Source organism: Anomaloglossus baeobatrachus, chromosome 4 (assembly GCF_048569485.1).
Source record: "Anomaloglossus baeobatrachus isolate aAnoBae1 chromosome 4, aAnoBae1.hap1, whole genome shotgun sequence".
Lineage (NCBI taxonomy): Eukaryota > Metazoa > Chordata > Amphibia > Anura > Aromobatidae > Anomaloglossus > Anomaloglossus baeobatrachus.
In genome coordinates this window covers 276,702,389-276,725,051 of record NC_134356.1, presented here as the reverse complement: position 1 = coordinate 276,725,051, position 22,663 = coordinate 276,702,389, and the positions used below count along the sequence as shown (strand labels likewise).

General features: G+C 44.9%; 1 protein-coding gene across 3 annotated transcripts in view; it reads right to left on the bottom strand.

The window, feature by feature from the left end:
* MSRB3 (methionine sulfoxide reductase B3) overlaps positions 1-22,663 on the bottom strand; it is a 289,938-nt gene that overhangs the window by 43,958 nt on the left and 223,317 nt on the right. For all 3 annotated transcript variants that reach the window (XM_075344863.1, XM_075344862.1, XM_075344864.1), the window contains exon 5: positions 18,651-18,679. In XM_075344863.1, coding sequence (XP_075200978.1) covers positions 18,651-18,679 — 29 coding nt within the window. The remainder of the gene's footprint in view (positions 1-18,650; positions 18,680-22,663) is intronic.

Sequence of the window (22,663 nt, the reverse complement as noted above, 5' to 3'; positions counted from 1 at the left end):
GATGTGTTGGTGTGATGTCTCATGTCTCACGTCGGTACAAGATCATATATACCAAACATGTATAGGTTTACTGTTATCTAAGGTGTTAAAAAAATCAAATTTGTGCAAAAAAAGTGGCACACTTTTTTTGCGCCATTTTCCATGACCCGTAGCGTTCTGATTTTTGGAAATGGGGTTCAGTGACTGCTTATTTTTTGTGTCTCAAGCTGACGTTTTTAATGATACCAGATTTGTGCAGATGCTACATTTTGATCGCTTGTTATTGCATTTTGCGCAAAATTTGCGATGACCAAAAAACGTAATTTTGGCGTTTGGAATTTCTTTTCTGTTATGCTTTTCATTGATTTTATATTTTGATAGATTGGTCATTTCTAAATGCGGCAATACCTTATATGTGTATATTTTTTATTTTTTTAACTGTTTAATTTTCAATGGAGCGAATGGGGGTGATTTGAACTTTTAAGTTTTTTTAATTTTTTTTTAATATTTTAAAACGTTTGACTTTTTTTTTTACTGTTTTACAGAGCTGCACAGCTCTGGTCAACAGAAATGCGGCGTTCCTGTTAGAGCCGGCGCTCTGTCGGCTGTAACAAGAACTACGTCATGATAGTGACAGACAACCATTGGCTCCCCATCACAGGACCTCCGATGGCGGCGAGGAAAGGCGATTTCCCCACAGCGGGCACTTAAATTGCGCGATCTAAGAGGTTAACAGGCACAGGTAGATCAAATCAGCAGACATTTGCAGGGATCGCCGCTGGAGCACTGCAGCAGCTGGCAGTGGTTACCCCTTCATGATGACATCGCACGGCTCTCTCCTTGTGTTGTAGCCTGATTTGCGGTCACACGTGAAGGACTCACCTGTGATCGCAATTCCCCTGAGTGACTGCAGTGAGCCATGCGATCAGCTGTGCTTTCACTCAGGTTACTCGCAGCCACAGCTGGAGTCCTCTACCTGAGAGCGGTGGCCGCGAGTAACCTAAGTGACAGCACAGTTGCTGCATGGAGCTCACAGGAGCAGCGGTGTTCTACTGCCGCTCCTGTCAGCTTCCGATGTAGCAGAGCTGAAAGCGTCGTGAGACCTTGCATGGATTACGTCGGACCTGGAGGAGTTTTTGAGGAGTTAATAAAGTGGTGAAAGAGGGTGTTTTTTGTTTTTCATTCCAAATAAAGGATTTTTTCAGGTGTATGTGTTTATTTTCTTTAACTTACATGTTAATCATGGAAGGTATCTCGGGGAGACGCCTGCCATTATTAACGTAGGACATTAACTCCTTATTACCCAGTTTGCCACCACACCAGGGCAATTCGGGATAAGCTGGGTAGAGTCCCGTGACTGTCGCATCTAATTGATGCGGCAATTCCAGGCGGCTGCTGGCTGATATTGTTAGGCTGGGGGGCTCCCCATAACGAGGAGCTCCCAATCCTGAGAATACCAGCCTTCAGCCGTGTGGCTTTACCCTGGCTGGTATCAAAATTGGGGGGGACTGCACGTTGATTTTTTTTTAATTACTTATTTATTTTTTTTACTGCTCGATATAGACACGCCCACCGGCGGCTGTGATTGATTGCAGTGAGACAGCTGTCACTCAGTGTGGGGGCCTGTCTGACTGCAACCAATCATAGGCGCTGGTGGGCGGGGGAAGCAGGGAATATGAGATGGATTAATGAGCGGCCAGCATTTTCAAAAGAGGAGAAGCCGCCACAGTGTGAACGCCGTGCAGTGCCACACCGGTGTTCGTGGATCGGTGATTATGAGAGAGGGGATGGGAGGGAGAGACCGACATTGACAGAGAGAGACCGAAAGAACTGTTTCTTATGTCAAAAAAACATGTGGATCGCAACAAAAATGCAGTGCAAACGCACTGCTTAGCATTTTGATAGCGTTTTTCTACAACTCATTGATTTCAATGGGTGTAGAACGCTGCCAAAATGGACAAAAGAATTGATATGCTGCTTTTTTAAATGCAGAGATTTTGTCAAATTTTTGACAATCAAAACGCTGCGTTTAAAAAAAGCATTGTGCGCATGGATTTTACATGATTCTCATAGACTTTGCTGGGAAAGCAGAATGCATGCATTTTGACAATGTGACACTGCAGCTTAAAACGCTGCAGAAACGCAAAAAAAAAATGCAACGTGCGCATGAGCCCTAAAGGAGGAAACTAGATTATTACAAGGAATGGAAGGCCTCCCATATGATGAGAGGTTGAAAAAGTTAGATTTGTTTAGCTTGGAAAAAAACCATCTCAGAGGAGATCTCATTTATAGGGATGGGCGATACCCCCCGATGGTCGGGATTGGGGAGACTCGCCCGATCATTTTGTAAAGATCGTGATCGGGATTGAGATAATACGATCTTGCATCCCGATCACCGATCTTTGACTTTATAGTTATGAGTTGGGGCGGGGGGGCTGTAAAATAAAGAATACAGTTAATCATAAACATTGTCATTATACTTACAGGTCCCGCGACGCGTCCTGCAGACTCTGTCTCCCGCCGCTTCTGCTGCCATGTACGATCATCGCTGTGCCGCACGGTAACAAAATGACCTTCCGTGACGTCATAGCATGTGACCAGTCACGTGTGAATGCTGTATTATCTCATTGGCTACAGACTGGGTCACATGGCTATGACGTCATGCTAGGTCCTGTCAGTGCATCTCGTCGGTACGCGGTGCTCGCCCAAGCATCTCAGTACTCAGTATACTCGGTGAGCACTGTGTACCAGCGAGATGTTCGGGCACATGTTCAGCTCCCCGTCCTTGCAGGTTGGCGCTCTTTACAGAGTCAGCCCCCATGCAGGGATCAGCTGCCACAGCCGGTGAATCGCGGTGCCGGGAATCAGGTGATTAGAGATCACCATTGCTATAGCAACCAACCCGTCAGGTTACTTTGGCAGTGGTGACGTCACCGCTTAACAACCCGCAGCTTCTGCTCACTCATTGAGTGATTACACAGCACAGGGGAGCAGAAGCGTTCTTCCTCCCTTGTGCTGTCTGATATAGCAGAGCTGCATGGGTTGAAGGAGAAAGAAGACAGAAGACCAGGATCGTGGAGGGGTGAGAGGGAGTAATAAACATGGAATCCCTAAGTGTGTCTGTGTATTAATTTATAATAAAGTATTTTTTCGCTGTGTGGTGTCTTTTTTAACCCTTTATTGGAGATTCTTAATGGCCGGGTCAAATTTGGCCTGACATTAAGAATCTCTGGCTTAATACTAGCTGGTAAAACAAAGCTGGTATTAACCCCTTATTACCCAGCATGCCACCTGGCACCAGGGCCGCTGAAAGAGTTGGATACAGCGCAAGAAGATGGCACTTCTATGAAAGCACCATTTTCTGGGGTGGCTGCGGACTGCAATTTGCAGTGGGGAGGGCCCAGAAAGCTTGGGCCATCCTGCGCTGCGTATTCCAATCTCCAGCTGCCTAGTTGTACCTGTCTGGACACAAAAATTGGGCAAAGCCCACGTCGTTGTTTTTTTTAATTATTTCATGAACTTCATTAAATAATGAAAAAAAGGGCTTCCCTATATTTTTGGTTCTCAGCCGGGTACAAATAGGCAGCTAGGGGTTGGGGCTTAACCTGGCTAGCATAAAAAAATAAATAAAAAAAAAAAGTGCTTCCTTGTTTTTTGATTGCCAGACAAGGTAAAGCCAGATAAATGGGGACTGGGATTCTCGACAGCCCGCAGCCGCCCCTGGAAAGGGCACATTGTTTCTTAGCACCTTTTCCAGGCGCTTTACCCGGCTCGTCCAGCAGTCCTAATGCGGTGGCATGCTGGGTAATAAAGGGGTTAATACCAGCTTTGTATTCTTAGTTGGTACTAAGCCCGAAATTCATGGTATCACACCAAATTAGACATGGCCACCATGAATTTCTAGGAAACAGTAAAAAAAAACACACACAGAAAAACTTTTTTATTGGAAATAAAACAAAACAAATACTTAGAGACTCCATCTTTATTATAAAAACAATCCTTAGTCCGACGTAATCCACAGGGACAGCAAAGTCAGCTTCATCACTCTGCACAGACACAGTCTATACACAGTGAGAAGCACAGAGAACCAAGTCAGCTCTGCTACATCACTCTCTACAGAGCAACATGCAGGCTGACAGTGAGGGGATGGATGCACTTGTGTCTCACATCACCAGGCACCTGACAATCTCCGGACAGGAGTGCATCAGTTGCAAGGAAATACATGCAACCGACCGCTCCTGTGGGGAGATTGATGCTCACACAGTGACAATGAAAGTTCAGTTACCAGGACCTTTGATGATGTCATAGTCATGTGACCAGTCTGTAAGCCAATCAACATTCACACCAGACAGTCACATGCTATGATGTCATTGATGGTCCTGCAAGTCACTGCTGGTTACCGGCGGCACAGCAATGATCGTACTCAGAAGCAGGAGCTGCCGGGAGTCTGCAGGACGCGTCGCGGGACCTGTAAGTATAATGACAATGTTTTTTTTAATAATGTGCTTTTTTTTTCTTACAGCCCATGACCTGATCTGGACCCGATCTGGACCCAATCTGTAACACAAGCTTCCCAGGAAAGTGTGTGGTTGGGATTGTGTACACAATCACTATGTGATCGGTACAATCCCCGATCTTTACAGATCAGGATCGCCCATCCCTACTCATTTATATGTATAAATACATGTGTGGTCAATATAAAGGACTGACACATGACTTATTCCTTCTTAAGACAACACTAAGGACCAGTGGGCACTCACTGAGAGTGGAAGGAAGATGATTTACTCAGTGCATACAACATTGTATGTTATAAATGATTTAATGATAAAATATATAATTGGTGGAGGAAGGTAGAACTAGATGGACCTAGATCTTTTTTCAACCTATGTAACTATGGATTTTGTTTCTCAACCTCAGTGTGCACCCCTAAGTCTGCACAGTAAATCCTGGCATATAGGTACGACAGACTGATAAAATCTGTCTTAGGTCTCATTCACACGTCAGTATTTTTGCAACAGCGTTTGTATGCTAAAGCCAGTCTCAGGCTGGAAACACACTTATGCGTGTAAAATCGGTCCGAGTTGCATGATAAAAAGTCGGACGATTTCAGTTCACTTTATGATCAGTGTGCAATGCAACTGCACTGCGATCCTGGGATTTTATTCATGATTGCAGTGCGTGTGCAATGCATGTTTGATGCGTATGGGATCCGTTTTTACAATGTCATCTGCCATTCAGCTCTGCTACATGGCCACTGACACAGACAGAGCCATGTAGCAGAGCTGAATGGCCGCTGACAGCAGACACAGACAGAGCCGCACGATCAGAATGAAGTCGGATGAACTTCACCCAACTTCATTGTCATCCTGCGGCTCTGTCTGTGTGGCATGGCCCCTGATTTTTGGTCACCGGTGAAGGTCTCGCCGGTGACCGCAAATCCCCTGAGTGACCGCAGTGAGCCGCGCGACCAGCGGTGCCGTCACTGAGGTTACCAGCGGCCACAGCAGAAGTCCTCCCGCTGAGATCTGTGGCCTCGGGTAACCTGAGTGACGTCATCGCTGATAGCGCGACTCACTTAAGTCGCTGCGGGGAGCTCACAGAGAGCGGTCGTGGTCTGTGACTGCTCTCTGTCAGCTTCCGATGTAGCAGAGCTGACAGCGTCGAGGGACCTCTGTGGATTACGTCGGACATGGAAGGGAATTTGGGGACTTGAATAAAGTGGTGAAAGAGGGTTGTTTTTTTGTTATTTATTTCAAATAAAAGGAATTTTTGGTGTATGTCTTCATTTTCTTAAACTTACAGGTTAATCATGGAAGGTATCTCGGGGAGACGCCTGCCATGATTAATCTAGGACTTAGTGGCAGCTATGGGCTGCTGCCATTAACTCCTTATTACCTCGATTGCCACCGCACCAGAGCAATTCGGGATGGCCGGGTACAGTCCCGGGACTGTCGCATCTAATGGATGCAACTATTCCGGGCGGCTGCTGGCTGATATTGTTAGGGTGGTTGGCTCCCCATAACCTGGGGCTCCCCATCCTGACAATACTAGCCTTCAGCCGTGTGGCTTTACCCTGGCTGGTATTAAAATTGGGGGGAACCGCACGCCGATTTTTTAAATTATGTATTTATTTATTTTACTGCATGATATAGACCCACCCACCGGCAGCTGTGATTGGTTGAAATGAGACAGCTGTCACTCATCGTGGGGGCGTGTCTGACTGCAACCAATCATAGGCGCCGGTGGGTGGGTAAAGCAGGAAATACGAGATTGAATAATGAGCGGCCGGCTTTTTCAAAAGAGAAGAAGCCGCTGGAGCAGTGTGAACGCCGTGCAGCGCCGCGCTGGTGATCGGGGATCGGTGAGTATGAGAGAGGGGGGGGGGAATAGACTGACATGGATAGAGAGAGAGACCGACAGAGAGAGAGACCGACCGACCGATAGAGAGAGAATAGAGACCGAGAGGGAGAGACCGACTGACAGAGATAGAGATTGACCGACATTGTGAGACCTCACTCATTTCCAGTGTTTTGTGAAACATGCGATAAATGTACTTAGAAAAACGAATGTCGCTAGGATAGTGTGAGTGCCGGTCCGTGTGACATCCGTTTATTTACCCACTCCCATAGAGTTGCATTGGAGAGACTCGCGCGAGAAACTCTCCAAAACGCAGCATGCTGCGATTTTTTTCTCAGTCCGATTTGGACTGAGAAAAAAATAGCAGATGGGAGCTGCCTCATTGATTAACATGTGTCCGAGTGCAATGCGAGAATTTCTCGCATTGCACTACTGCGAGAAAATCGCAAGTGAGAAGCCAGCCTTACAGAGGAAAATTAAAATTGAACGACTGACACCTGTTCTGTGTTTTGGAGACACTCCTGGTTTGGCATAAAAATGCTGATGAAAAATACAGATGTATGAATGAGACCTTAAAGGGATATTCCCATCTCCGAGATTCTATCCCAATATGTAGTAGGTGTAGTAATAATATTTGCAAATGTGACGCCCTGGCAAAGCCAGGTAGTCACAAAAGTAGTCCACCGTCCTTGTTACCACCAAAACCCCACACCCAGGTACAACACACAGCCATTAAAGCCTAGCCACCCCCTCTTGATAATAAGGATACACCAGTGGGCGGGATCAGGCAGATGAGAAAGCCCACCTAGAGGTCCTGAGGTGTCAGGGAAGGGAACAAGTCAGAGGAGTTTTGGAGTTGAAGTGGAGAGTTCAAGTCTGACAGTTGACTCTGGAGGAAGTGAAGTGGAGTCAGGGGTAGGGGCCCCTGGACTACCTGGCTAGGTGGCAGACAGTGAACAGGGCCACAGGCGACGGATATCCGGTCGTGGGAGACCTAAAGTCAACCGGGGCAGGGTTGTAGCCCGCCAGTGCTGACAGCGGGAATCCGGTCCGGAGGCCGTGCACAGACGGGGTGCCTGGATCCTAAGATGAGGAAGGTTGCATGCCCCGTGTTAATCAATGAGCAGAGGATGAGGTTTCAGGCCTTGTTCTCCAGAAGCCCAGGGAGCGGGGCGAAGGCCCAACGCGGGGGATAGGGTGTCCGTCAGAACCCACAGAAATTCCAGGGGTCGGATTTCGCGGGCCACAGCTCCCAACGTGCACAGTACTGGGAGTGGACTTCACCGTTCCATACAAAGTTGTCCCAGAGAAGATGAAAGTGCAGAGTGCAAGAGGAGGGGACCCCTGTTTGCTGCGCCCGGGTGTGGGACCCGGGTGCACCCGCTGGAGGCGGCTGGTCACTGGCAACTTGGTTTGCCACTGGACTTGTGTGTAATTACTGAACTGTGAGTACAACATTGATCCCCGGTCCAACCCGGCATGCCCCCTCCAGCAGCCATTACTCCCGTGCACCGAAATCAGGGCCCGGGACTATACCTCCCCTACCCGTGGAGGGGATCCCATCTTGCTGCCCCGCTCCATCAGCCCCGGGCGTCCCATCACCGGGCAGCGGCGGTGTCGCCATCTCTCGCCGCAACCCACGGGTGGCGTCACAGACACATCAAACCCCCATGTAAATATCCCCTTCCGACGGTTGTGAGGACGGACACCCGTGCGAGCCCGGGTCCGGTCACTACTCGAGCCGCAGCAGCGAACCCGGAGCCGAGCAGCCACAGGAGCGGCAGCGGCCCCCGCCCGCGACACAAATACCTCCAATTGGAAATGTAGTAAAGTTCTCCTGATATAGCCATGTCTCTTACTTCATGTCCAGGGCATTGCAGGACCTTAGGTATCTATGGTTACAACCAAGCATATAGTCACAGTTAGCTAGTTAGTTGCTAGTGGTCTTAACGATGGATACCTAAGCTGCAATGCCCTGCACATAAGGTAAGAGACCTGGCTATATCAGGAAAACTATACAACATTTCTAATTGGAGGTATTTGCTAATATTATTATTCACGGATGTGTCACAACATGTCACGGCCAGCTGACAATCCAGTGGCAGCGAGTGCTAGAAGATCACAGAGATTGCCGGCACGTGTTATCTGAAAGTTCCCTGCCTCTGAAGCCAGCAGACTCTTTGACCCTGGGGAACGGTCAGTTTTTCCCCTCAGCTCAGGTGATAGCATTCGTGTTTCCCTTGTATTGCTTCCTTTTGGCTTACTTTAGTGTTATTGGTGTTAACTAGCACTCATATCATCCATCATTACTTAGAGCATATTTGCCAGGGCAAATTAGGGCTCCATGTATCCTGCTCAATGACAGGTGCGGAGCATGTATAGGGTTGGTGAGGGCAGTGAGGGTGAGCTGCAGGTTGCTGTCAGCGGTCACCACTTCCTCCTTTTCCCTAGGAACAAGGCATTCCTCTTCCCTTTCTTTGTGTTGACCTATACGGCTGATATAGCCTCTATCCTCAGCTGTGACACACCTACTACATATTGGGATAGGATCTTGGAGATAGGAATACCTCTTTAATCTAATGTGTATGGTAAACCCTTGCTCAGCACTGAAAAGATTAAAGCAGAGATTTCTTATAAAAAAAAAAGAAATAGTATTGTTGAATTCATTATCGTATCATTGAGTTCATTATAACATCACTATTGGTCACTGCAGCAGAAGTAAAATATCAGACAATTGTTACAAAATAACAAGTTCAAATAGATGATCATCCTATAAGAGAGGCTACTCATCTTCTGTTTACACAGCCTAAAGGTTTTACTATCATAATCCTTCCAGGAAAAATTTGCAATAGATTCTGTTGCTGTATAGTACTATCTCTCCTTTAAATAAAATCAATGACACTCAGATCGCCAGTAACTGAGGATGAAACGTAGGGTTTGAAAACCAGAGATGTAGAGTGGAATATATTATCTGTTGCCTGTTTAATCCTCAATGTACCTGTATCCCGTTTTAAGTTTAATGTGGAAATCCATTTTAAAAAGTCAGTGTTTACATTACAAGGACGTGAGAATGTGAGATCTACTTCTGCTGTCATGAATGTTGTGAACAATCGCAGCTGCTACAGGAATTCGCCCTGGGCCAGGACATTTACCTTTTCCGTGAAATTATCAGCAATTTTAACTGTTGTAATTAACTGTTTATGTCCAAGGTACCTTCTGTGAGAATAACGTAGTCCTCTAATTACAGTATATACTGCCTGATAGCAATAATAGGAAAATAATTTCTAAAATAAAAAGAAACAGGTTGGGTGAAGTCTACAGACAAGAGTGCAACTAGAGGATCCTGGGCCCCGATGCAAAAACTATTCAGGGTTCCCCAAACTATCATGTGTCATTTAAGGTACTCCTGCCTAGGTATATACGGTAAGTTGTGGACGGGCCATTATAAAGCAATAACAGAAATGTTATCATGATACTAATACAGAGTTTATGGGTTTTTTTATTTTTTCTTAAAAGAAAAAGGTTTTGGTACCGTGTTAGCCAGTTGAAAAATGATTGCTCTCAGTGAGAGAAACAAAATTGAAATTTTGTAGTTGTGATACCTTTTAATGGCTAACTAAAATAAAAACAAAAAAAAAAAAATTATTTTAGTTAGCCATTAAAAGGTATCACAACTACAAAATTTTAAATTTTGTTTCTCTCACTGAGAGCAATCAATCATTTATGTTTTCTTTTTGCTTTATCATTTATTTCCCTGTAGTTTAGGTGGCAGAAGAATGTTTAGACTGAAACACATGTCCAGTTTCTGTCCTGCAGCGCCACACATTATTTCTTCGCTACACATTTTTCCACCCTATGGAATTTATTGAGTGGCTCAGCAGCTTAGGCTGCTTTCACACATCCGTTTTTCGCCGTGCGGCACAATCCGGTAAAAACTTGTAGACTTGTAGTAGCGCCGGATTGTGCCGCATGGCCTTGGGTTGCATCCGGCTTTTGCCGGATGCGGCGTAAATAGCTGATCCGGCAGCCGGATGGAAAGCTGCTTGCAGCGTTTTTTGTCTCCGGCGAAAAATCGTATGGCATGAGTTAAATGCGGCATGAGTTACAATGAAAGCCTATGGGCGCCAGATCCGTCATCATCCGGCATATGACGGAATCCAACAACGGATCCGGTTTTTTGAACTTGCGCATGCTCAGTAGCACAACAGATCCATCAAAAAACGGAAGGAACGCATGGAAAAAACTGATGCTACAAATCCGTTATTTCGCCGGATCCGTTGCATCAGTTTTTTTGCCGGATTGTGCCGGACGGCAAAAAACGGATGTGTGAAAGCAGCCTTACTGATGTAGATGGCAAGGGCCACTAAGCTCAGTGACTTCCTGCAGCGCTATCAACATGACAGGTAAGTTGATAGCACTGAGTTCATCAGTGCTCAACCCAGCACTAAACTCCACCTGGTGACAATAGTTTACTAAAACCCCTGTAAGGCCGGCTTCTCACTTGCGAGTTTCTCACAGTAGTGCAATGCGAGAAATTCTCGCATTGCACTCAGACACATTATTCAATGATTCAGCTCTCATCTGCAATTTTTTTCTCAGTCCAAATTGGACTGAGAAAAAAATCGCAGCATGCTGCTTTTTGGAGAGTTTCTCGCACGAGTCTCTCCAATACAACTCTAGGGGAGCGTGAAAAAAATGCATGTCACACAGACCGGCACTCTCACCATCCTAGTGACATTTGTTTTTCTAAATACATTAATCGCATGATTCTCAAAACTCTGGAAATGAGTGAGGTCTCACAATGTCGGTCAATCATAGAGATTGACCGACATTGTGAGACCTCACTCATTTCCAGTGTTTTGAGAAACATGCGATTAATGTCAGTCGGTCTCTCCCTCTCGGTCTCTATTCTCTTTCTGTCGGTCGGTCTCTCTCTCTGTCGGTCTTTCTCTCTCTCTGTCCATGTCGGAATATCCCTCTCCCCCCCTCTCTCATACTCACCGATCCCCGATCACCGGCGCGGCGCTGCACGGCGTTCATACTGTTCCGGCGGCTTCTCCTCTTTTGAAAAAGCCGGCCACTCATTATTCAATTTCGTATTCCCTGCTTTCCCCGCCCACTGGCGCCTATCATTGGTTGCAGTCAGACACGCCCCCACGATCAGTGACAGCTGTCTCACTGCAATCAATCACAGCTGCCGGTGGGCGGGTCTATATCATGCAGTTAAAAAAATAAATAAATAATTAAAAAAAAACGGCGTGCGGTCCCCCAATTTTAATACCAGCCAGGGTAAAGCCACATGGCTGCAGGCTGGTATTCTCAGGATGGGGAGCCCCACGTTATGGGGAGCCCCCCACCCTAACAATATCAGCCAGCAGCCGCCCGGAATAGCCGCATCCATGAGATGCGACAGTCCCGGGACTGTACCCAGCCATCCCGAATTGCTCTGGGGCGGTGGCAATCGAGGTAATAAGGAGTTAATGGCAGTAGCCCATAGCTGCCACTAAGTCCTAAATTAATCATGGCAGGCGTCTCCCCGAGATACCTTCCATGATTAACCTGTAAGATTAAGTAAATGAAGACATACACCAAAAAATCCTTTATTTGAAATAAATAACAAAAAAACCCAACCTCTTTCACCACTTTATTCAAGTCCCCAAATACCCTTCCATGTCCGACGTAATCCACAGAGGTCCCTCGACACTGTCAGCTCTGCTACATTGGAAGCTGACAGAGAGCGGTCACAGAGCACGACCGCTCTCTGTGAGCTCCCCGCAGCGACTGAAGTGAGTAGCGCTAGCAGCGATGACATCACTCAGGTAACCCGCGGCCACAGATCTCAGCGGGAGGACTGCAGCTGTGGCCGCGGGTAACCTCAGTGACGGCACCGCTGATAGCGCCGATCACTGCGGTCACTCAGGGGTTTTTTGAAAATCAGGCCATGCCACACAGACAGAGCCGCGGGATGACAATGAAGTCGGGTGAAGTTCATCCGATTTCATTCTGATCGTGTGGCTCTGTCTGTGTCTGCTGTCAGCGGCCATTCACCTCTGCTACATGGATCTGGCTGTGTCTGCTGTCAACGGCCATGTAGCATAGCTCAATGGCAGATGACAGCTACTGAGAAAAAAAGGAACACACACGCATTACACACGCATTACACACGCTATGCAAGTCATTAAATAATTTAAAAAAAGCATCGCATTTGCGTTGCACTCTGACCTAACGCGAACTAAAATCGGCCGAGTTTTTTTTCAGGCAACTCGGACCGATTTTAAACGCATAGGTGTGTTTCCAGCCTAAGATTGCATTAATCCTCCACCTCTTAGAGCCATAACTTCCATCGACAAAGCAATAAGTTGGCTTGTTTCTTCAGGGACGAGTTGTAGATTTGAATGACACCATCCATTTTATTATCCAATGTACTGAAAATCATGGGAAAAAATCCAAATGGGATGAAATTCTGAAAATAAAGCATTTTAACTATTGTTTTGGGGGCTTTGTTATTTTTACAATGTTCACTGAATGGTAAAAATGAACTGGAAACATGATTGTATGATTAGGGTGATATCAATTTTTTTTAATGTAAGTGGTAAAAAAAATTGAGCTGACGGTTTTATTGATACCAGTTTGGGGTTTGTACAACACTCTTTTAGGGCGATGCAGTTGAACCACGATTTTTGTGTTTTGATTTTCGTTTGACTTAATTAATTTTATATTTTGATATTCTGGACTTTTAAGGACAAAGGGACACTAAATATGTTTTATTTTTTTAATTTAGAAGAAAAATGGGGGTGATTTAAATTTTTAGAAACTTTTTTGTTTACTATATTTTTTAGGTTCCTTAGAAGTTGAATATGTGATCCCTTGGAACAGCATTGCAGCATATAGTGAAAATAGTTCTGTGGCTGAGCTTCATAGGAGTACTGAGATGACAGCAATGGTGGCCTTCAGTAGATCCCCTGCTGCCTGTAACCACCAGTATCCAGCTAATGCATCACGGGTGGGATGGGAGCCACTCCATATAAACGCTGCCATCAGAGATTGACAAGACCCATCATCAGGTCAAAAGTTTTTTGCTTTTATTTATACTGCTCCGTAAAGTAATGTTTTTTAGGTTTTGTTTAAATCTGCCATATTGTTCCAGAGTTCTAGAGTCTTTTTTATTTAGTTCTAATTTTTATGGATGGGGAATGGTTCACAGGAATCTTTAGGCTTGGGCGTCTCTATATACTATGTGATCACATGATTGTTGGAAGGGGAGGAGAAAGCGCTACTTCTGCTTTGTAAAATGAATACACAGCACACATTTAGCATTGTCTATACAGCGTTCAAGAAGGCCGAGATTGTAATACGAGAATTATGTCTGGGAGGTAGCCTTCCGATCCTGCAGCAACAGAGTCTCTGTACACCTGTTGACTCATAATTGACGTTTGAAAAAGTCATTGCAGAGTTTAATGCGAACTGGCCAGTTTTAAGGCGTTAGGCAGCCCACAAGCAGTTAAGAATTTCTTTCTTGTTTACGAAAGCCAACAGTTGCCATCTGCTGGCCCAGAGGCAAACAGAGGAAAAAGCCCTAAAAAATAATATATTTGTATCAAAATGTAACCTAGGAATAAATAACAGTGAACATGTCACGCCTTATTGTTCTATAGTCATTAGCATGATATATATGAGTAATACATACTGTATATCGCAATAGTGAGTACACCCCTCACATCTTACACATTTTAGTAAATATTTTATATCTTTTCATGGGACAACACGATCTGACACTGATACAATGTACAGTATTCAGTGTACAGCTTGTATAACAGTGTAAATTTGGTGTCCTCTAAATAACTCAACACAGCTATTAATGTCTAAACCACTGGCAACAAAGTACAACCCATAAGTGAAAATCGCCAAATTGTGCCCAAAATGTCAATATTTTGTGTGCCACCATTATTTTCAAGCACTGTTTTTACTTTCTTGGGCTTGGAGTTCACTAGAGCTTCACAGGAGCCACTGGAATCCTCTTCCACTCCTTCATGACAACATCATGGAGCTGGTGTATGTTAGAGACCTTGCACTCCTCCACCTTTCATTTGAGGATGCCCCACAGATGCTTCATAGGGTTTAGGTCTGGAGATATGCTTGGGAAGCCCAGGAACTTTACCCTCAGTTTCTTTAGTAAGTCAGTGGTCATCTTGGAGGTGAGTTTGGGGCCGTTATCATGCTGTAATGCAAAGGGAAGGGATCATGCTTTGATTCAGTATGTCACAGTACATGTTGGAATTCATGGTTCTTTCAATGAACTGTAGCTCCCGACAGCTGGCAGCTCTCATGCAGCCCCAAACCATGGCACTCCCATCACCATTCCTAATTGTTGGCAGGACACATTTGTGTATGGTCTTGGCCTCCATGTTGCAGCTCAGTTTCAGGGTGTTACATAGTTACATAGTTACTTAGGTTGAAAAAAGACCTAGGTCCATCCAGTTCAACCTTCCTCCACCAGTTCTACATTTGGTCACTAAGTCATTTATAACCAACAATGTTTTGTGTACTGAGGAAATCATCCAGCCCTTTTTTCAAAGCTGTTATAGTATCTGCCATTACTACCTCTTGTGGTAGGGCATTCCACAGTATGACTGCTCTAACTGTAAAGAACCCTTTCCTATTTAGCTGTCAGAATCGCTTTTCTTCCACTCGCAGTGAGTGTCCCCTGGTCCTTGATATTGTCTTTGGAAGAAATAAGTCATTTGCCAGTCCTTTATATTGACCACACATGTATTTATACATATAAATGAGATCTCCTCTGAGACGTCTTTTTTCTAAGCTAAACATAGCTAACTTTTTCAACCTGTCATCATATGGGAGGCCTTCCATTCCTTGTAATAGTCTAGTTGCCCGCCTTTGAACTGACTAACTTCTGAATGTCCTTTTTAAAATGTGGAGCCCAAAACTGGTTCCCATATTCCAGATGTGGCCTTACAAGTGATTTATAGAGGGGTAACAATACGTTGGGATCATGGGATCTAATCTCTCTTTTTATACACCCTAAAATCTTGTTTGCTTTAGCAGCTGCTGCTTGACATTGAGTGCTGCTGCTCAGCTTATTTGTAATGAGAATACCCAAGTCCTTCTCCTGTGTGGGCAATCTTCTTACAGTCTAGGCCATCTTTATGTAGAACAAAAATTATTTTTTTTCAGATCCTCAGAAAATATTTTGCCATCATGTGCCATGTTGAACTTCCTGTGACCAGTATGAGAGATTGTGTGAGGAATGAAGCCAAATTTAATACACCTGCTCCCGATTAACACCTGAAACCTTGTAACACTAATGAGTCACATGACACCAGGGAGAGAAAATTACTAATTAGACACAATTTGGCCATTTTCACTTAGGAGTGTACTCACTTTGGTTGTCAGCAGTTTAGACATTAATGGCTGTGTATTGCATTATTTAGAGTACACACCAAATTTACACTGTTATGCAAGCTGTACACTGACTACTACGTGCCTGAACCACAGAGCTGTATACAGAGAAGTAAATTAATACGGGGTAAATGCAGGGGTTTTATGATATTATTTGGCTATTTGGACAATACATGGCATTAAAGTTAACTCAAAGAAAATCTGTCACCAGGTGTATGCTTACGAATCTCAAAGTGGCATAAAATATGGAGATATACCCTAATTTCAATAGTATGTTACTTACTGGGCTCATTGTTCTAGTTTTGTTAAAATTAATGTTTTTATTTCTCCGCTATAACAGTTCATATAATGATGAGCTCCACCTAACCCCTCCTGTGCCATTGACTGACAGCTGCACTGTAAAAGCAGTTTGTGATTGGCTGCACTGTAAAAGCAGCCAATCAATGGTGAGGATGAGAAATATTGAGAACTATACAGCAGGTGATCATCATGGAGATGACTAGCAGAGCTGCAACAGACAAGACATTATTTTATCAAAAGTATAGAAAGAAGTCCTGAAAATGACACAGGCATGGAATCAGGATTTCTGCACCTATTTAAGCTTCTCTCAGATAGGGCAGCAAAAACCCGATGAAAGATTATTTTTTAAAGTTGTATACATAATGTTGTAAACATAGCCAAAAGAAAGAAAATAAATTTAATATTGAGAGTCTTGCATTGAAATAACTCTCTAGCCCTGAATCTGTCACTAGTCTCATAATGCAGATCAACAGCCATGACAAGTACTATCCAGTACCTTATCCTGAATGGAAAGAACACTATTATGTTGATTAACTGGGTAAAATGTTTGATCTAGTATATCTATAATTAAAACCTGTTTGAGTTAGATAGATAATAGTGGAATTCATTTATTCATTATATGCTTGAAAGTTTTTGAACCCTTCAGAAATTTCCATTTTTTGCTCTGTTTTATTTGATTTTTTTTTATCTACTTTTAGAACTTGTGTGAAAAGCTGATGTAGCTTTAGGTAAAATTTAGGCAAAAATATGTAACATTCTGAAGAATTCACAAACTTTCAAGTACCACTGTATATACAGTATATGTTTGTATATTTGCCATAGCATAGGTGCACCTGTTCATCAATTTAACACTATAGGAGTGCTGGCCTTGTCTTATGCTTTTCTGCATTATTAAACTTAACAAACTCTTGTAAGCTATAACGCTTAGAAATCTGAATGTAATTCTATACAATTTGTGTTTTCTGTAGATATCCATGGAGGTCTAATTAAATCCAGGCCCCTAAATTCTCCTTATGATTTCATGGTAGCAGTATGCAGCTCAGACTTGTTAATGAAGGCTATGCACCTGGTGGATTTTTGGATGTCACTTCTCTCCTATAATTTCTCATTAGTCTAAATTTATTGTATATAGTCAAGAGCATACAAGTTACGTAAGTACCACTGTATATTTTATTCTTTCAGGGCTTAGTATCTGTTTAGATTTTTTTTTTCCTGCTTACTTTAGTGATATAAAACCTATTAAAATACCCTTAAATTACAAAATGCACATCATTTCACAATATTGTGCACGAATCTTAAATGTCTAAATACTAAGAATTGCCTTTGCCTAACAATTTGACATAGAAACTATTTGATGCATCACTGCACATAAATATTTATAGTACACAGCAGAAAGAAATCCTGCAAATGAACACAATAACTGTAGTATTAGTAAATATCAATTATCATAATTTTTTAAAAGAAATATAAATGGACATAACTAGAGATGAGAGAACCTGAGGTTCAGTTTTCAAACAGAACAGCAACTAAAAACACAGGGCTCAGGTTCGGAGTTCGAATGCTTTATTTGCAAGGTTAATAGCACTCTAAAACTGCCCGGCCACCGCAATGAAAGTTCAGCTACCTGGAGGTGAGTAACTTTATTTATTTCTCTCTGCAGCCTTGGGCTTTCAGTCATAGAGGTGTGGTCGGAGAAGTTTGTTACCGCTCAGTATGTAGTGATGCAATGCAGAACCACTGTCAGTCAGTTCCAGAGTGTTGTTACAGCTGTAGCACAGTATGCATTCAGATAGTGTAACGCCCATACCAGCGTCCCCACGCTGTACTGCCCCCTCCTCTGGTGGGGATGTCGGTTCCCTCACATGCGTAGATGTCAAGCGGCGGCTACCCCATGCCATGCTGTTGCCCCCCAAAGCCTGAGTGCACCTCTTAGCCTTCCTAGTTCTGCCCGAAGGGTGCACGCGGCCATGCCCCTTTTCTTAAAGGACAGCGAACTACAAACAGGAAATGCCTCTCAGGTCAGCTGCGGGTACTTAGGGCACCTTTCCCCTAAGGGAGGTACCTGGGCAATGAGTTTGATATGTTGCTAGTTCTTAGGTCCCATTGCCGCTGCTGTACTGTGCTATATGTTGCTGCTGATTTATGTTTGTGTGTTAGTGTTCTGCCGATATACTGCTGCTGTTATCCCAAGTCTGCTGCTACTAGCTGCCATGCCGGCCGCCAACCACAACATTTGCTGCTGCAGAGTATCCTTATCAGCTGCTGCTGTCACATCCATCCATCCAGGCCGAAACCTTGACACCTTTTGCTGCTGTTACCAATCACCAGAGACTGTCAGTCCCATACCCCTGGGGCCACCTGTCGCTGCACCAGTCTTCCCTAATGGCAACAGGTCTCACACCTGCAGCGTAATACCCTCACCATTAGATGGTCTGGTGAAAACCTGATGGGGTTACACAGACAAGCCCCTCTGGGTTTTCTATGTGATGTGGCCCACTGGGTTCACTAAATCCCCTGCTCGCCCTGTGAGCATAACAGATAGCAAATTTGACTCATACATATACTTAATGCAAGTGTACTTAAACAGTCAATCATACCTGAATTGGAGTCGAATTTTTTTTCAGACCTGGGTAAAAAGAGACAAACAATATATAAGTGTAAAGGACTATAAATAAATTGTATATTTAAAGTGCATGTACAGTATGTTGTATATAGATGCCAACTGAATCAGTAAAGAGATTGCATTATTTCAACTAAAAGCAGGTCTCCTGACATACCTGTTATCATGGTTTTATCCTACGCATTGCTGACTTTTTGTTTGAATCTACTCACTCTATCAGGTAACTGCTATGAAATCAAAACTGATTCAGTCAGGTAAGGCTGCTTTCACACATCCGGTAGGTGCAGAGCCAGCCAGTCCGGCTCTAAAACCTATGCAACGGATGCGGCGAAAAAGCCGCATCCTTTGCATACGTTTTTTAAATGCGGCCCGTCCGGTTTTTGCCGCTTGCGGCATGCTACTGAGCATGCGCAGTGGCAAAAACTGCGTGCAGCGGCCGGATGCGGTTTTTGCCGTATCGCGGTGCGATGCGTTTTTTTTTGCCGCACAAAAAACGTGCCAGGGAACGTTCCATCCGGTCGCCGCAGCGGCTAAATCTGCCGCATGCGGCAAAAAACGGACGGAACGCAAGACCATGCGGCACAATGCAGCCCTAATTAAAGTCTATGCAGGAAAAATGCAACCGGCAGCAAAAGAAACCGGTTGCGTTTTTCATGCAAAGTGCCAGATTGTGCCGCACAAGAAAAACCGGAGGTGTGAAAGCAGCCTAAGTTGTCCAACAACACTCCATGTATAAAAAAAATCTATTAACCAGAAGGTAACATTTCAGCTCAAGTAGACATCTTTAAGGCGGGCCTAAAATTCATTGTTGGTTATGGGCACATTCCCTTGTGTAACAAGAGAATGTGCATCTGACAATAAAGTAACTTGTATGGGGACGAAAGACAAATGGTCTTATAATATTTGTTCATCTGCATACAGTTTGCACAATCTAATGGTTGTTGCTTGTAAGTAGAAATGTAACAGCTGCCAATCCACACTCATTACATAAGTGGACATTTGGTCATCTATGCGTTGTTCTACAACTAGACATAAAATATAATGTTTTATGGATTTTTTTAAATTGAAGTCAATGGAAGATACATTTGGTGCAGATGTTTAATGAGGCATCTCAAATGGTCCTACTAAACTCTTAGGGGATGATTCATCAAACTGTTTTGCCCCAAAACTGGCCTAAAACATCATGAATAGTCCCAATTTTTCTGCACAATGCAGAGTAATGCAAAAAATGTTGCGACTTTTGGCATTTTTATGCCACTTGTAAGCAGCTCTGACAAAATTTGTGGAGCGGGAGCAAGGTCGGGAAAGGATGTAAGCTGCCCCCGTGTCAGCAGCCAGGGCTGCTCGGATCCGGATCCGCGGTGGCTCGAGGGATCTCCGGACCCGGGGGTCGGGGTCACGCGTCCACTCGGATAAAAAGGGGGAGTATTGACAGGGGATGTTGTGGAAAGTTCGTAACGCCACCCATGGTGTGTGGTAAGGTGGAGTACCACCACTGCAGTTGAGCGTACTCGGTGGCGATCGTGTGGGCAGCCAGGTGTTTAACCCCTCCACGGGTAGGGGTGATGCCCCGGGACTCGAAAAAGGCGACGGGGAGGTGCCGTTGGGATGGTAAGGGTCACTTGTGTACTCACTCAGTTCAATAACGCTGACACCGACAACTGTGGTAAACCAAAGTTCTGGACACCGCTGCCGCCTGGATGGAGCACACCTGGATCCCGTGCCCGTTGGTGTTGCCTGTTAGTCTTTGACCTTTGCTTTGGCACCTAGTTTCTGGTTGGTCCCTTTAGTATAAAACCGATCGGGTCCCACTCACCAGTATGGCTAACTAGGTGAGCTTGCTCTCAGGGTTCACGCTTGGGATTTTCTGGACCGTGTAGTGGGAAAGTCCTATCCCCCTCGTTGCGCTAATACCCCGATTTTGGAGCGGGTGGAGAACGGATCTTGAAGGCTCCGTCCTCGTCGGGTAAATTGTCAGGACGCCTGAAGCTCCTTTCTGACCTAGGGTCCACGTACCCCGTCGTGCCCTGGCCCCTGCCCGTTGATGACACAAGGCCGCTGGCTGTCCTCCTCGGCAGTCCGTGCCCCTTGTCACGATCCCCTGCGACTGGGGTCTAGCTCCTACCAGGCCCAGACCAACGGCTACCACCTAGTAGTCTCAAGGAGCTCAGCTCCTGACCTCTCCTCTCGAGAGTCACCACTCAACTGACTGACTCCTAACAATCTTGACCTCCCCTTAACCAACCCCCCAAGTGGGCGACCCTATTCCACTCAGGCCGTCCACTGGTGTGTCTGGTGGGTGTGGTGCAGAGTGTTCCTAGGATTTTGATTAGCTTGTTCTTGGCAACACCAAAGGTCAGGGACCCGTAACCAAGGAGGAGATGGATGTTGCACAGAAGGGCAGATTGCACAATACCTTGTGATGACCTGATAGGCCAGGGCATCACAGATGTGTTTGCAGCCGCTCATCAAATTCTGGAAATGTGGTGTTTCCTACTCCAGAAATGCTACTCAAGTGCCTGACTGGAGTAGCATTTGTAGGGAGGCACACACCACTTACAAGTGCCAAATTCATTAAGTGTTAGGCACCTCTAAAACAATTCAGTGCATTGCACTCTGTCAGCTCTGTATTAAAGTGGATATCCATTACTTTTACATTGATGGCCTATCCTTAGGATAGGACATCAATGTATGATCAGCCGGGGTTGCAGCAGATTTGGTGACTATAAGCTGTGTCCGCCACCACTGGGCATTCTAACATGATGTATATAAGAGCCCAGGCTGCTGTGTAGAGCGTAAAAATGATTTTATAATGCTTACCTAAACAGTCGATACAGTGCAGATGGGTCCGATGGGTGTCTCTGTTCTCTGGGTCTGGCGCCTCCTCTTTCAGCCATCTTTGTCCTCTTCTTTTGAAGCCTGGGTGCATGACGTGTCATGTTAGAATGCTGTATATAAGAGCCCAGTGGTGGTGGCCGAAGCTGATAGTCACCAAATCTCATGACAGGTTCCCTTTAATAATGCCTATAAATTTATATACACCACTATTCCTAAGGCCCCCTTCACACGTCCGTGAAAAAAACGATTCGTTTTTCACGTACGTGTTAAAGGGGTGGTTTGCTCCCCATGTGCCGTGTTTTTGGCACATTCCTGTTCACCGTGTGTTATACGTAATAAAACACGGAGAACGGAAAGCCCCGCCTTACCTGTTTCTTCCAGAGCTGTCTGTGGTGCTGAATGACAGCGTCCGGCCAAAGCCACGCCCCGCTGATGCTACTTCTGGCCCCCAGTGAAGAAGATGCGTTGTTCAAATTAACTGGGGGACAGATGCAAGTGACAGCCGTGGCAGAGACTGCAGGTATGGTGGAGGTGAGTATGTGTTTTTTTATTTTTTACAATGACGCGTGTGTTTCTCCGGCAAGTGTCACGTGCACCCGCATCCACACTACATCCGTGTGGTACGTGTGCGGGCCCGTGCTGCCGGAGAAACATGGACATGCATCCGTGTGGAGCACACGGCACACGTCTGCTCCACACGGAAGCACGGGCCACTGGCAGAACACGTGCGTGCACATATACCCATTGATTTTAATGGGTATACATGTGGCCGTGTCTCCGGTACATACGGGCACGGACCTAGCTCGTACCGGAGACACGGACGTGTGAAGGGGACCTAAGAGAGGGTAGCCTCAGCCATATCATTTAAAATGTGCTAAAACCTCTGTACTGTAGTAAAAATGAGTGAAATCAGCCATGGTCTGCAGGTTTCACCACTATTCCCTGTAAATTTTAGGTTGGCTAGTTATTGATAATAAAAAAAATGCTAACTCATACCCTCCAACATTTTCACAGATGAGTTGGCATTATCAGGGTTTGTAACAGAATGCTGGTAAAATAGCTATTTATCAATTCTATGTATCATTCCAGATCAGCTTCCCTGATGATGCCAATTTGGAAGTGAAACATGTTGGAGGTGAATGATTTATCACC